We start from the raw sequence: 12,504 nt of genomic DNA, 5'->3' as shown, positions 1-12,504 counted from the left end.
TATAGATCCCCATATTCTTGCTTATTTGTTGTCGAAAAAATATATGACCCGAACGCGTTCACGCGGCCATCCATCAAAATTTTCGAAGAAACTAGGAGGTTGCTCCCAGGAAGTGATATCGACCCCGATGCCCTCGGGTTAACTCGGCTTCACAAAATAGTTATCAGGGTCGAAGCCGGTGACCTCGTTGAGGAGCTGAAGGGATATTCTAGGTTCGAACTTATCAACAAAGGAGACAATGAAAGGCAGAACCCTCTTATATGGGCGGTTGAGAAGGGTTGATGCTAGGGCGGCTGAAATTTTGCTTAAGCATGGCGCAGATGTTACAGCCTTTTCCACTCCCGGCTACAGTGCTTATGCCTTGTATTGACGCTGGACAGCATTGACATTTGCCTGCAATACTGCGAAGTTTCATACATCATCTCTTTCTCACCGGGGAGGAATCAAACAGCTCTACTACATAACTTTTGGGCTCGGTGACCTTCCATGCCTCGGATTGATGAAGCTGTAGAGGATCAGAGCATTCAACTTGCCTCGCGATTGATAAATACTGGTGCAAATGTCACTTTAGGATCGGTAGACGGGGTTAGTCCACTCACATATGTGGCGGTGGATTACCCGAGAACAAGATTTCTTTTGGGTTCTGGGGCAGATGTTAATAGCGCCTGCAGCTGCCACGGTACTACGGTGCTCATGGTGGCGATTGACAACTGCGCGCACAAATCACTATTTGTGCTTTTGAGCGAACCAAGGGATTTCGATTTCGCATTTAAAGACTCTAAGGGCTGGAACATTCTCCATTTTTTGGCATGGGCTGGACGTTGTGAGGCACTCAATCTATTCAAAACTCTTGACGTTGCTAGTATTGACGTAGATAGTGGTATTTGGGATCGTGGATAGCAAAATATCCATGGGGAAACGCCGATGGAACTTGCGATTCTGAGGTCCGAGAACAAAATACATATGCACCGTATCCCCTACTGAATGGGTTAACTCTTTTTACCGAACTATTGGATCAACAAGGATATCATTGTTGGACGAGATATCAAGTAGCACAACAGAGGAGGAAGTAGGGAAAGAGGCTCCAATATACCACGAATGATGAGGAATTACACGATGCCTTGTCTCGTATACAGACATGGTCGCAAGATGCTGCAGAAACTTCGATTTGATATTTGGCAATTGCTTGCCTAAGTATGTTATTTATACTCATATATATCATATAACATTTTCTACATATACATGTCCATATTCCAGTGTCAAGGTTGTACTAATATTCAAACCCGACGCTGTATATATTTCCCAAGGGGATTGATATTCGTGCTGGGGTATGCCATTTTAGTATCAAGCGCTGTTTAATCCGGACTGCAGACCAAACTGCAGTTCACCATCCCATTTCAACACCAAGATTCTCCGAACCGGGAACATTTTGTGGGCACAGAAACACTCAAGGCCTTTTGTTTCTTTCGTTCGTACCCTTGCATATAGAGCACAGGTTCTTTGTACACCGAACCTAGGAGCACCGATTCGTTTCCAAGTCGAGGTGGAACACTTGAGGCTTGAGCACTTGCGCTCCAGTGGGTCTAATATACCACACAATCAACACATATTTGGCCGTGTCTGAGCGCGAGACCGCGATATTAGAGAGTTTTGATTAGGCCTTCAGTTTTGCAAGAAATGTTAGAGAAGGTCAGAAAAGAGTTCTCAAAGCCGCAAGCTGAGACTTCCAAACAACCACAATCCCTATCGCTTGAGCCCAAGTCCGTGGATGATTCTTTTTCCACGGGTACCGATTCTCGGCCCACCTCGAAAACTGGAATCTCGACTTCACCGCTCTCAAACCTTCCAATCGACATATTCCCCTTAATTACGAGATATCTTCTGCTTTCAGACCTAATATCCTTATCTCTGACAACAAAATCTCTTCGACACATTTGCCCATGCCCAAGGGTCCATGAGTTCGATTCGGATACAAAATCTGAAGCAAAATGTTTCTCTCGTATTCATCTTCGTTTCCTTCCTCCCGCCCTAGGCCCTCTTTCAGAAGAGAAAAGCTTTTGGAATTCCATCTTCTCTCGGACTAGTTCTTTTAAATGCCCATACTGTTATCACCCGCTCTGCTCTCCAAATTGTACTTCAGCCCTCTTTTTAGACACGCCAACCGGTATATTCTTCCCACGTTCTCTCTATAACATCCCTAGAGCCACTTTTATGTATTCCCCGGAGTACTTATCCACAAATCCTCATGGAAACACTCCATCAACTTACAAAATTCTCTCAATGGAAGGCGGATACAACACTCACCGCTCTGCCGAACCATTTACATACTCTACAATATGGTGTACCCACCACCGCTGTCCCCGGGGCCTCTTAATCCCGGACTCAAAACGCAACCGTCGAAGCCCCGGCGCCAAATTATTTTTGGAAGAGTATATGCAACAATGGGGAGAGCTCCGGTTTTTGTTACGAATTAATTCGCCGTATTCGACAACAACGTGGTCAATATGGGCACAAGATCTTGCGGGTTATGAGTTGACTATAGAACCGATTAGAGGAGGGGCAGTGTATGGTACGAGACCGGTTTATGAGTATGCGTTTTATGAAACTATTTGTAAACATTGTTGGTTGGTTTGTAAGGATATTAGGATAGGGAGTACGGTGTTTGAGAGGGTTTGTAGGTGTGGTGGGCATACTAGTGATCTTGGATTGGGAGGGTGTAAAGAATGTGGGTTGATTAGTGTGAAATTTGAGGTTGTGGAGGCTTTTGGTGGTGATGATAGGAAATTGGCAGTTGCGACGGAGTGGAAAGAAGGGGTAGGGAACAGATTGGTGCCAATTAATCCAGAAAAGAGGGAGAAGCAACTGGAGATTGTGAGAGGGAGGATGTTGATTGAGGTGGCGAAGAAGGGGAGGGTTGGTATTATGGATTTACCAGCAGGGGTATTGAAGAGGATTATGAAGTTTGTGGCATTGCAGAGCGAAGAGTCCGAAGCGCCGCCGTTTGAGATGTTAATGGCATGTTACTGGTTCGCCAGGGTGTGGTATGAGCTGGACTTTGATGGATGTTGTCGACAATTTGAACTCTTGGAGACGGCTATGAAAGAGAAGAGGGGGAGAGAAAAAGGAACTAATGCCTGTAACAAATGAAATATATTCAAGTGGGGCCATGGCTTGGAGAACGAGATCGCGAGGTCCTTTGATGATTAGATCGATGGTGTCGTTCGCTCTCGTCCTTGCGGCTGCGCCGGTCACTTCGATGGTGACGGCTCCCACTCTTATGACGTCGAGCACTTTCCCCGGAATCCTCGACACCACCATGATCGGATATTTTTTCCTTTTCAAGGTCTCTCCTGCGCCTTGTCCTTGATGCATGTTCTTCACTTTCATCTCTATGCCGTCGATGCCGCCTGTCTCTAGAATCCCTCCGATCCCTGCTTCTCCTTCGCTCTCGCCTGTCATCTTTTCGCCCTTCTTTTACCCTCCTTAATTTCCCAGCGCACTTTTCGCACACGCAGACTTTAACTAATGCATTCTTTTTCACCCCTTTCTCCACATATCCAAAATTCATTTCGAAGGTTTCCAGCCCAACATCTTCGCCCTCTTCGCTCTTGTTGTTGGCCCTTGTATCATCGAGCCTAAACTCGTCTATGGATTCCTTGGTTGGGGCTGCAGCATGTCGAGGACATGTTAACGAGGCGCATGTGAATTGCCCTAGACCTTGCAGGATTTCTTGCTTTGTTCGCCAACGTAATGCAACCTAAATTATTATATTTTTGTTTAGTAAATTGCTCCGAGTCAGTGGTACGGCATGGCCACGGTGTATAATATTATAATAAAAAAAAGAATTATACATTTGTACATACCTGCCCTTCTCGCCATCTCGATAAGTCGATTAAAGCGAATTCACGGAATAAAGTTTCGTAATATTTTTTTGCTATTTCTTTCGCTGGGTCGTTGTTACCACTATCGTTCGCATCATCGCGGAGGAACTCGAATTCTTGTTCTAACAGATCGCGTTCGGTTTTGCCCTTTGAGACGGTAGGCACGGACCCGCCGTAGAAGTCTACATATTGTAGACATTTTTGGATATGACGGGCGTAGGCGGAATTGCGCGGCGCGCGGGCGAGGGTGTCGCGGAGCTTTGATGTGGTTGACATTGGAAGGGTTCAGTTGGTGGTCGCGCGTATTCGCTTGTTGGCTGGGCTTAGTAGGTCGTTCAGGCTGGGCCATGATGTCGATATACTGCAAAATATTTGCTAATTTATCAACATCCTGCACGGCTAACAATACTAAAACTTCAGGCAGAAGCAGGTAATTGGTGTATGTGCAGTAGGTATGTATACTAAAATCTTTTCCATCGATCATGAAAATATTAAAATGGTAACATTCCAGCTATTAGGCCAGGAAATATTTAATAAAGAATTACACCATCGTCCCTCAGAGACTTTTCTATAAGCTGAAATTGCATTCATTGGCCTCGTATGGGACATTTAGATGCTGAACCAGTATACTGACTAAAGAAATAAAAAAACCAAAAAAACATTTGAACGCTTGCTAATTGCATGTAGAAGGATATATAAGAACTGACAGGCAAAAATCGATCGGTATCGGACAGAGAGCTAAAAGGGACAAAAACAGGAAGTGAGAAGAGTCATATCTCGTAAACCAGATTGCAATTGTGGAATTGGGAATTACCGTAGGGGAAAGGGTGCGTCTTCTGGGTCGGCTGTCAGATAAAAGTCGGTCTTAAATCGGGCTCGACCGCAATAAAGCCGTTTTAAAGGGCCTTTAAGACGTCTTCGAGACTCAAGAGAGTTCTGAAAAACGCACCAAACTCCCTACGGTAATTAATTCCGTATATGCATTCAGTGGAGGCGCATTTTTGGGCCTACATATAGGCCTTAATGTTCCCCCGAAGCAACGAAGCATCTTCAAGGTCCCCATAATGATGTTCGGTTTCAACAGCCTTTACCAAAGCTGCATGCCCCTCACTTCTGGGTGTGATATTGAAGTGATAAGTGGTCGGGTGAGTCACTAATCCAGGTGTAGCGCCTACCACCCGTTCAATTGGCATGCCGGTCTTTGGATCAACAGGCTTCTTGATCTCAAATACTGCCAAACACTGGGCGAGAGTAATAAATACACTTGCATCTGCTAGGCGGCGTCCCGGGCATACACGTCTGCCGAATCCGAAGCAGAAAGTATAAGGATCTCTCTCTGGGTTGGGCCCAAGGAATCTTTCGGGTTTGAACAGATGTGGTTCGCTATATGTGTTCGGATCTTGAGAGAACCATGCAATAGATGGCACCACCATTGTACCCTTCGGGATTCTGTATCCACGGAATTCGTCTTCTTCGTCGCTCGTGTGAGGCACACACAGCGGCGCAATGGGGATCCATCTCATTGTTTCCTTTACTACAGCTTCAACATATGGTAGGTTCGGACGATCCTGCAAGTTAGGTAGCCTTGAAGCGAATCCTCCAGTAACACGATCTATCTCTTCTCTTGCCCTGATCTGAATATCAGGGAACAATGTCATAGCAAGGAAAAAAAACCCTACTGATGCAACTGTCGTATCTGCCCCGCCACCATATAGCGAAGCAGCGCTATTTTTTATCAATTCGACTTCTGCTTCGTCGGGGTTTGTGTCTAGAAGTTTTGAGATATAGGATGTTTTGTATCTGCGGTGGTTTTCGGTGAAGGCGTATGGAATGTTCATGCAGTCTTGGTACGTTTGGGTGTATTCGCGGGCGATTTTCTTGAACCCGGCTCCGGGCATCCAGTCTGGGAGGAATCGAAGCCATGGGATCATGTCAACGATCCAAGCACCTGCGACAATGGCCTCGCCGAATTCGGCCATGAACTTGTTGGCGAGGGTAACGAGGGGATCGCGGTCTTTGGGATTGACATTGTAACCAAATAAAATTTCTAGAATAACAGAGGCCGCTTGGCTGCGTGATACGTTAGTTTGTGTATACCACGATAAGTGCTAGTGTTAACTAGAAGGTTCGGAGCGTACATTTGCAGATTTTCTAGAAGATTATCTGGATTTTCCAACGTCTGTAAAACGAAGCGTCGGGTTTGAAGCTCGATTAGGTCATGGAATTGCTTTATCGATGCCGTTGATCCTATTTGGCCAGCGGCTAGCTTCCGTGTCTGGCGGTGATATCTATCGTAGCTTAATATGCCCATTTCGTGCTCATAGCCACACCTACGTTGAGCATAACGGACGTTAACTACGTATTCAAGCCAAGGTAAAGTTACGGTCTGGGAACCCTACATTTTCGGAAATACCATGGACGGCCTCGAAGAAAACTTCACCGATCTCTTGTCCAATAGCTCTATTGCCATATCTATGTCGTGTAGTAAAATAATTGTCTGCCCAAAAACAGTCACAGAGCTAATGGGACCATAAATGTCCTTATGCTTAGCCCAATGTTCCCATTCTGGTTGTCCCTTGGGCGGAAGATCGGCTACGTTCCCAAGAATCGGCACACCCTTCGGACCTGGCGGCAGCGGTAATTTCTTCGCGGAAAAGAATGCCTTTCGGACGACATAGACGACGGCGCAAAGGACGCTGCCGTACAATACGACACTAGGCGCGATCGGCCCGCCGATTGGGAGAATAAATTGCGACCGCATTTCAGTGAGAGGGGTAGTACACGAGTTTACAAAACGTCTTGGATGGACTGGATCCGACAGTTTGGCTTTTGGGGCGGATGGTTTACATTTACGAATCTATGGGATTTCTTACGCTTAAGAAGTACCTTTGGAAATTGACGCCTGCTATGGCTCTGGCCGAATCCGCAAGCTTGTATGATTAGCATGGTCCTTCTTATTGGATTAAGGGTCCTTGGGTGGAGAAAGGTTCGAAATACTTACGTGGCTTGCATTTTATTTCGCCATTATAGCTGGGGTATACTGGTTATCGAGCAGTTACCCCGCTGCTGATTCAAGATTGTATGAGGTTAAAGCATAGTGTGGGAATTAGCAAGAATAATTACATCCTGCGGACAATCCTGCCGCGCTGGGTAATTAGGCTCCACCGCGATACGCGGGGCGAGCCGCTTATTACCAGTTTGTACACGTGTACGGCGGGGAAGACCGGAAGGTTGGATGAAAATAAAAATCAAGGAAATCTACTTATTTCCTCTATCTGGAATTCGAAGCTACGGCTAGCAGCTAAGCTTCTGCAATTGAACAATTCCCCAAAAGAACAGTGAATGTTGAAAAGTTACGGGAACATTGGGGGCTATCGCGCTTCCTCAAGCTTCCTTGGAAGTTGTCGAACCGGAGCTGTTCCCAGTCCCGAAGTTTCGCATGCACACTATTCCCGTTTTAGAAAAGGTTTCTTTACTATCCCTAAACCACGTTAGCCTGGCTGATCTGAGCATGGGAAACCTTTGTCACGATGTGATCTGGTATGCATCATTGGGTGACAGTTGCGAATCCAGCCCCGCTCTGAGGGACAGTGGCCCTGATGTCATTTTCAATTCAGGCCATGGCTTGCTTATCTGATATTTTGATTGTTCCAAAATGTATCCCTCGGTCCTATGATGGTTCAATTTTTGGGGTTCGATTATCTATGGTGTTGTTGTTGCATTTCGTTGCGGCACTCCCATTGTCGTTCTGAGGCCGCGCGCCATAGCGTTGGGGCGCCGGTGCAACCCAGAAGTTCTTGAAATGCTAAAATAGGCGCAGGAGCTAGCTTAATTGGCGTGCATTTTGTTGGGCGCCAGTACCAAGGTCGTGATCTCCATGGTGTTTCTGTGATGCAATACGAGCGTTTGTTTGAAAAAAATTGCTTTGGATTGGATGCATGTTAGGAAACATCGTGGCAGATGCATTGGCCATGCAGACCAGTCGACTATTAACACGACTCCTAGTATCTCTTCTGTTGGGCGAATATTCGAATCGGCTAATATATTTTTCCAGCATGATGCAAAGCCCGAGTATAGTCGGCATGCGCGCGTATACGTGGACGCATTAGAATATTGATCTCTCATCTAGGATTTAAACTGATTTCGAATTTTCATTTCGTGCGCTAGAAACTGCAGACCCGTCTGCATAGCCAGACGCTACGCCCGTCGACGTCACATAGCTCAACTTTGTTGAATTTAATGCGTGGTATGACGGATGCGCAGGAATCTCGGGAAAAATTGAAGCCAGCACCCGATTATAGTCGAGCCCTCAGGTATTCACAGAATCCCCACCTTTCTAAATTCTATTGGGGATTCTGCGTACGGCTAGACGGATTATATTATCGTCGGATCCCTATTCAAAATATCTAGAAGCACTTTTTTATTTATTATTCTTGACAGCTTATTTTTGGGCATAAATGGTATACATCCCTAAGAGTCTTTGACCCGCCATTAGCTAAATTTGCGAGCAAGCTCAAGCTCGTGCTCACAAGCGACCGATTTGATGAGGTTCCTCCGCTGGAAACTCATAGTTTTAGCCGGACATTTTTGAGCGTCTTTCTATAAGCTGAAGTTAGTACAATGAGTTTCGCTCTCGGAAGATAACTTCGTCGTGGTGATTTCCATGTATTGATTCTCTACACTTTGTCAAGATGTTGAGGATTAGGGACAAAGGATATAAATAGCCTCGAAATTGCTGGCGTATGTCGAGATAGTTAGTTACGATGTACCTCGTAAAAAAAAAGTTAACGACAATTTGGAGAAATAATCAAAGGAGTTGGCCTTCGAACCTTCTATTAATCGCAAATATCAAATCGTATCCCGACTTCTGAAGTGGATGATTGTCTTGTCTGACGAGCTCCGAACTACCGAAATAGTAATTTAAATACCCCTTGCAGAATTTCATCAGCTTCCCGTTGCACAAGCCCGCGTTGCCCAATGGATGCTTGCATTTGCATCGCTGGGTTGGATCTAATGCTGTCATCTTTCCCCTTGGTGTAAGATTACTCAACATCTAAAGAGGCTGGGGCTGCACAAAATAATTTGCATTGTCAAACTTCCATTCCAGACTTCGATGCTAAATTCCCATGCGACGATGGAATATATACTAATGCCCCCAAACTACAAGCTGGGCGAGTGATTAGTGAACATTTCTATATGTATAACATTGAAGCTCTTATATAAAGAGCGAACGGAGAAATTTCAAGCTCGCCCCACTATCTCCGCAATCTTGCCTATCGATACTATGGATACAGCGGGAAGTGGTATGAGCTCTTCGGCTCCATATATTCGCCCTGCATTCCCCTTTCAGATTGAAGGTCGCAGAGCGCGAGTATAATTACAAAGGATCAATGCATGAAGATGCCGTTAATTAGTACTCTTTCCGCTTAACTACATCTTCTCGATGCATGTCCTGGTGAATGAGCTCGCAAACTAGGTTTCTTGCATCACGGCTCCGCCCGAACCTGTACCATCGACGATTTCCCGACCGATATGTCGGTGGAACTCCAACGGGAAAAGCCTCGATTGGTTAATATAAGGTGACCCGCATCTAGGCAGAGCCTCTCTGCAGAATTTCTATTATTACAAAACCTTAGGCTGGACCGAGCTAGCGGGCTGACGTAGCCCTAATGATGAAACCCAGGCCGCAAAGTAACTGCAGCCGAATAAACAGGTGTGTAGCATTGGCGCGGGACAGGGGAATTCTCATGTCACGAACCTAGCAACTCATTTGCATTCTGACAGGCAGAGCCCAGTCACTGTTCGAATAAATATGATTGCGAAGTTTCCAAGTATGGATATCTTACTCCAGGCGGTAAAAAGGAGTCGACTATATAGTGGCATCGATGTCCCTATTTCTAGACAACCCTTTTTTTACAACATCGACAACGCAGGGTCTCAATTCTCTAATTGATCCTTAAGGAGAGGCATAGTCGAACTTCATTGACAGTCTCCATTCTAGAATTGTCAAGAGAATTCAATATGAAGTTGCTACGGCTTGCAGCCGTGCTGCTCTGTGCCTATGGCACTCATTCCCTTCCAACCAACACTGGGCTAATCGAACGCCAGTCAGGCTCGAAGCTTGTCACTGCCCACTTCATGGTATGGTTCCATTCGTCGAAAACTGTATCGAAAACTTTGAATATTCTAATAAAAATTCGCTTTTAGTTGGGTATTTCTGGCAGCTACACCGCCGCCAATTGGCAAGAGGATATCAATGCCGCCAAAGCAATTGGAATCGATGCTTTTGCATTAAATATCGCTCGAGTAGCCGTTGATGCTTTCACACCCACCCAGTTGGCTCTTGCTTATAGCCAGGCCCAAAGTCTGGACTTCAAGTTGTATATCTCGTTCGACTTTGCTTGGTTTGCGCCAGACAGCAGCTCTGTGTCGGAAATCGTCGGAATCTTGCAGACTTATGCTGCTCACCCAGCTGCCCTCAAGCATAACGACAAGGCTGTTGTTACTACTTTCATTGGTGACGACTTTGGCAACAACTGGAATACTGTCCGAAGCCAAGTTTCTACACCCTTGGAGATCCTTCCAAATTGGCAACCACCAAATGTTCAGAACAATGATGCTGTCGATGGTGCTTTCTCTTGGGTCGCTTGGCCAAACAGCAACAACAATCCTATCGCTGGCCCCATGACTACTGCTTCAGATACTGCTTATCTGTCTGCTTTGGCCGGAAAGGTTTACATGGCTCGTAAGTTCACAATCATTTCATCTGTGAACTCAAGTATTTCAAACTAATGCCTATCTATAGCCGTCTCTCCATGGTTCTTTACTCACTTTGACTTCAGCTCTTGGCAGAAGAACTGGATATTTGCCAGTGATGACCTTTATGTGACTCGTTGGAACCAGATTTTGTCCATTGCCCCACCACTCATCCAGATCGTTACTTGGAACGGTGGGTTTGTCTATAAAAATATTCTGGGAGAAAATTGTCTAACTCTGATGTTTTGTAGATTTTGGCGAATCTTCTTACATTGGACCATACAACTCTGGGCACAGTGATGATGGCTCTAGTCAATGGGCTTCTGGATTCCCTCACGATGCCTGGCGTACTTTGAGCAAGCCGTTCATCACTGCTTACAAGGCTGGCGCTAACAGCCCCACTGTCACCGAGGAAAAGCTCGTCTACTGGTACCGCCCACACCCCAAGGGACTCACTTGCTCTGATCCCCTTGCCAAACCTACTGGCTGGGACTTCGCTCAGGACAAGATCTTTGTCGCCACATTGCTCACATCGCCTGCTCAGTTGATTGTTACATCCGGAGGCAATTCTGAGGTAACTATCAATGTTGGCGCCGGTATCGTTCTCTCATCCGTCGACATGGCCACCGGTGTTCAACACTTCAAGCTTCGCCGTAACAACTGCGACATTATCTCCGGTAACGGTGGTATCCAGGTCGCCTCCACTTGCGACCGCTACAACTTCAACGCTTACGTGGGCGAATTCTCACCATCATCCGGTACGTGCACGACTACTACTACTACTACTCGCTCCACAACCACCACAACCCTCTCCACTGCTACTACCACCCGAAGCACCACCGCAAGCCCAACCCCCACTCCGGTCGGCGTCTGTAACCACGGCGAAGGCGATGGGAATTTCATGGGCCTCTGTGATTTCTCGTGCTACTTCGGATACTGCCCATCTGGAGTCTGCCGATGCACTTCCTGGGGAGCACCAAATACCCCACCACCAGAGACTGGTCAGAACGGAGTTCCATTGCCTGGGCTGGGAGATGGGTACTTGGGACTTTGCGACTTTGCTTGTAATCACGGCTACTGTCCTCCAACTGCTTGTATGCTGGTGTAGAACACCAGTAATGAGTATGTTGCGTGAGACTGTGTCATAATATACACGATGTGATGATAATGGAATGCATAAAGGGGAAAAGTAATAGTTCTGTTTTTAATGATATTTAGATATACCAAGCTCTAGTTCTTCGCATGCGGGTGGAAAGGGAATTTTTGTTTGCGGTGGATTGCTAATCGGCTGTTCTCTGGAATTGTTTTCTGTTCTTTGAGGTTCTTCAGATCTTTGTACCCCTCCTACTGGTAGTTCTACGAGTTTTTCCACGACGAGCTCTACTACCACCACCACTACCACCACCACTACCACCACCACTACCACTGCTACTACCACGGTAGCAACTACAAATTCTACCAGTCAGGCAACTACTAGTAGCTCTAGGACTACTGTTACTTCAACGGAGACTATGACTACTTCCTTGTCCTTCCTTCCGTCCGTATCTACGACGAAGAAGACCACCACCACGTCGCAGAAGGCAACCACTTCGCAGAAGACTACTATTTCGATAAGGACTACGACTAGTTCAAAGACGACTACCACTAGCTCGAAGAAGACTACTACTCGTCTAACTACCACCAAAACAGTGGCTACAACGACTCGTCAGCCGACGAATTCAACGACTCGCAAGACAACCACAAAGACTACTATGAAGACGAAGTCTCCAATTCCTTGCAAGCCGAAGACTACTACGAAGACGAAGTCTCCAACTCCTTGCAAGTCGAAGCCAAAGCCTACTCCTAAGTAGCACCCGGCAACAGACTC

General features: G+C 46.2%; 4 protein-coding genes across 4 annotated transcripts; 2 read left to right on the top strand and 2 right to left on the bottom strand.

Annotated features, from left to right (window-relative positions):
- Positions 1–2,280: 2,280 nt before the first annotated feature.
- DFL_006636 (uncharacterized protein) lies at positions 2,281–3,147 on the top strand (the record flags this gene model as incomplete). Its single annotated transcript, XM_067636096.1, has 1 exon — positions 2,281–3,147. One exon carries the CDS (start codon positions 2,281–2,283, stop codon positions 3,145–3,147), a length of 867 nt encoding a protein of 288 aa, XP_067487747.1.
- Positions 3,148–3,154: 7 nt separating this feature from the next.
- Positions 3,155–4,157, bottom strand: DFL_006635 (uncharacterized protein; the record flags this gene model as incomplete). The annotated part of the gene is made up of 2 exons (XM_067636095.1): positions 3,155–3,757; positions 3,864–4,157. 2 exons carry the CDS (start codon positions 4,155–4,157, stop codon positions 3,155–3,157), a joined length of 897 nt encoding a protein of 298 aa, XP_067487746.1.
- A 731-nt stretch (positions 4,158–4,888) lies between these two features.
- On the bottom strand, positions 4,889–6,893 carry DFL_006634 (uncharacterized protein; the record flags this gene model as incomplete). Its single annotated transcript, XM_067636094.1, has 5 exons — positions 4,889–5,951; positions 6,020–6,211; positions 6,281–6,595; positions 6,768–6,794; positions 6,883–6,893. 5 exons carry the CDS (start codon positions 6,891–6,893, stop codon positions 4,889–4,891), a joined length of 1,608 nt encoding a protein of 535 aa, XP_067487745.1.
- Positions 6,894–9,902: 3,009 nt separating this feature from the next.
- On the top strand, positions 9,903–12,487 carry DFL_006633 (uncharacterized protein; the record flags this gene model as incomplete). Its single annotated transcript, XM_067636093.1, has 5 exons — positions 9,903–10,022; positions 10,089–10,626; positions 10,687–10,830; positions 10,889–11,395; positions 11,967–12,487. 5 exons carry the CDS (start codon positions 9,903–9,905, stop codon positions 12,485–12,487), a joined length of 1,830 nt encoding a protein of 609 aa, XP_067487744.1.
- Between the last annotated feature and the right edge of the window lie 17 nt (positions 12,488–12,504).

The sequence above is a fragment of the Arthrobotrys flagrans genome (genome assembly GCF_004000055.1).
Source record: "Arthrobotrys flagrans strain CBS H-5679 chromosome Unknown unitig_8, whole genome shotgun sequence".
Classification (NCBI taxonomy): domain Eukaryota; kingdom Fungi; phylum Ascomycota; class Orbiliomycetes; order Orbiliales; family Orbiliaceae; genus Arthrobotrys; species Arthrobotrys flagrans.
This window is presented reverse-complemented; position numbering and strand designations above follow the sequence as displayed.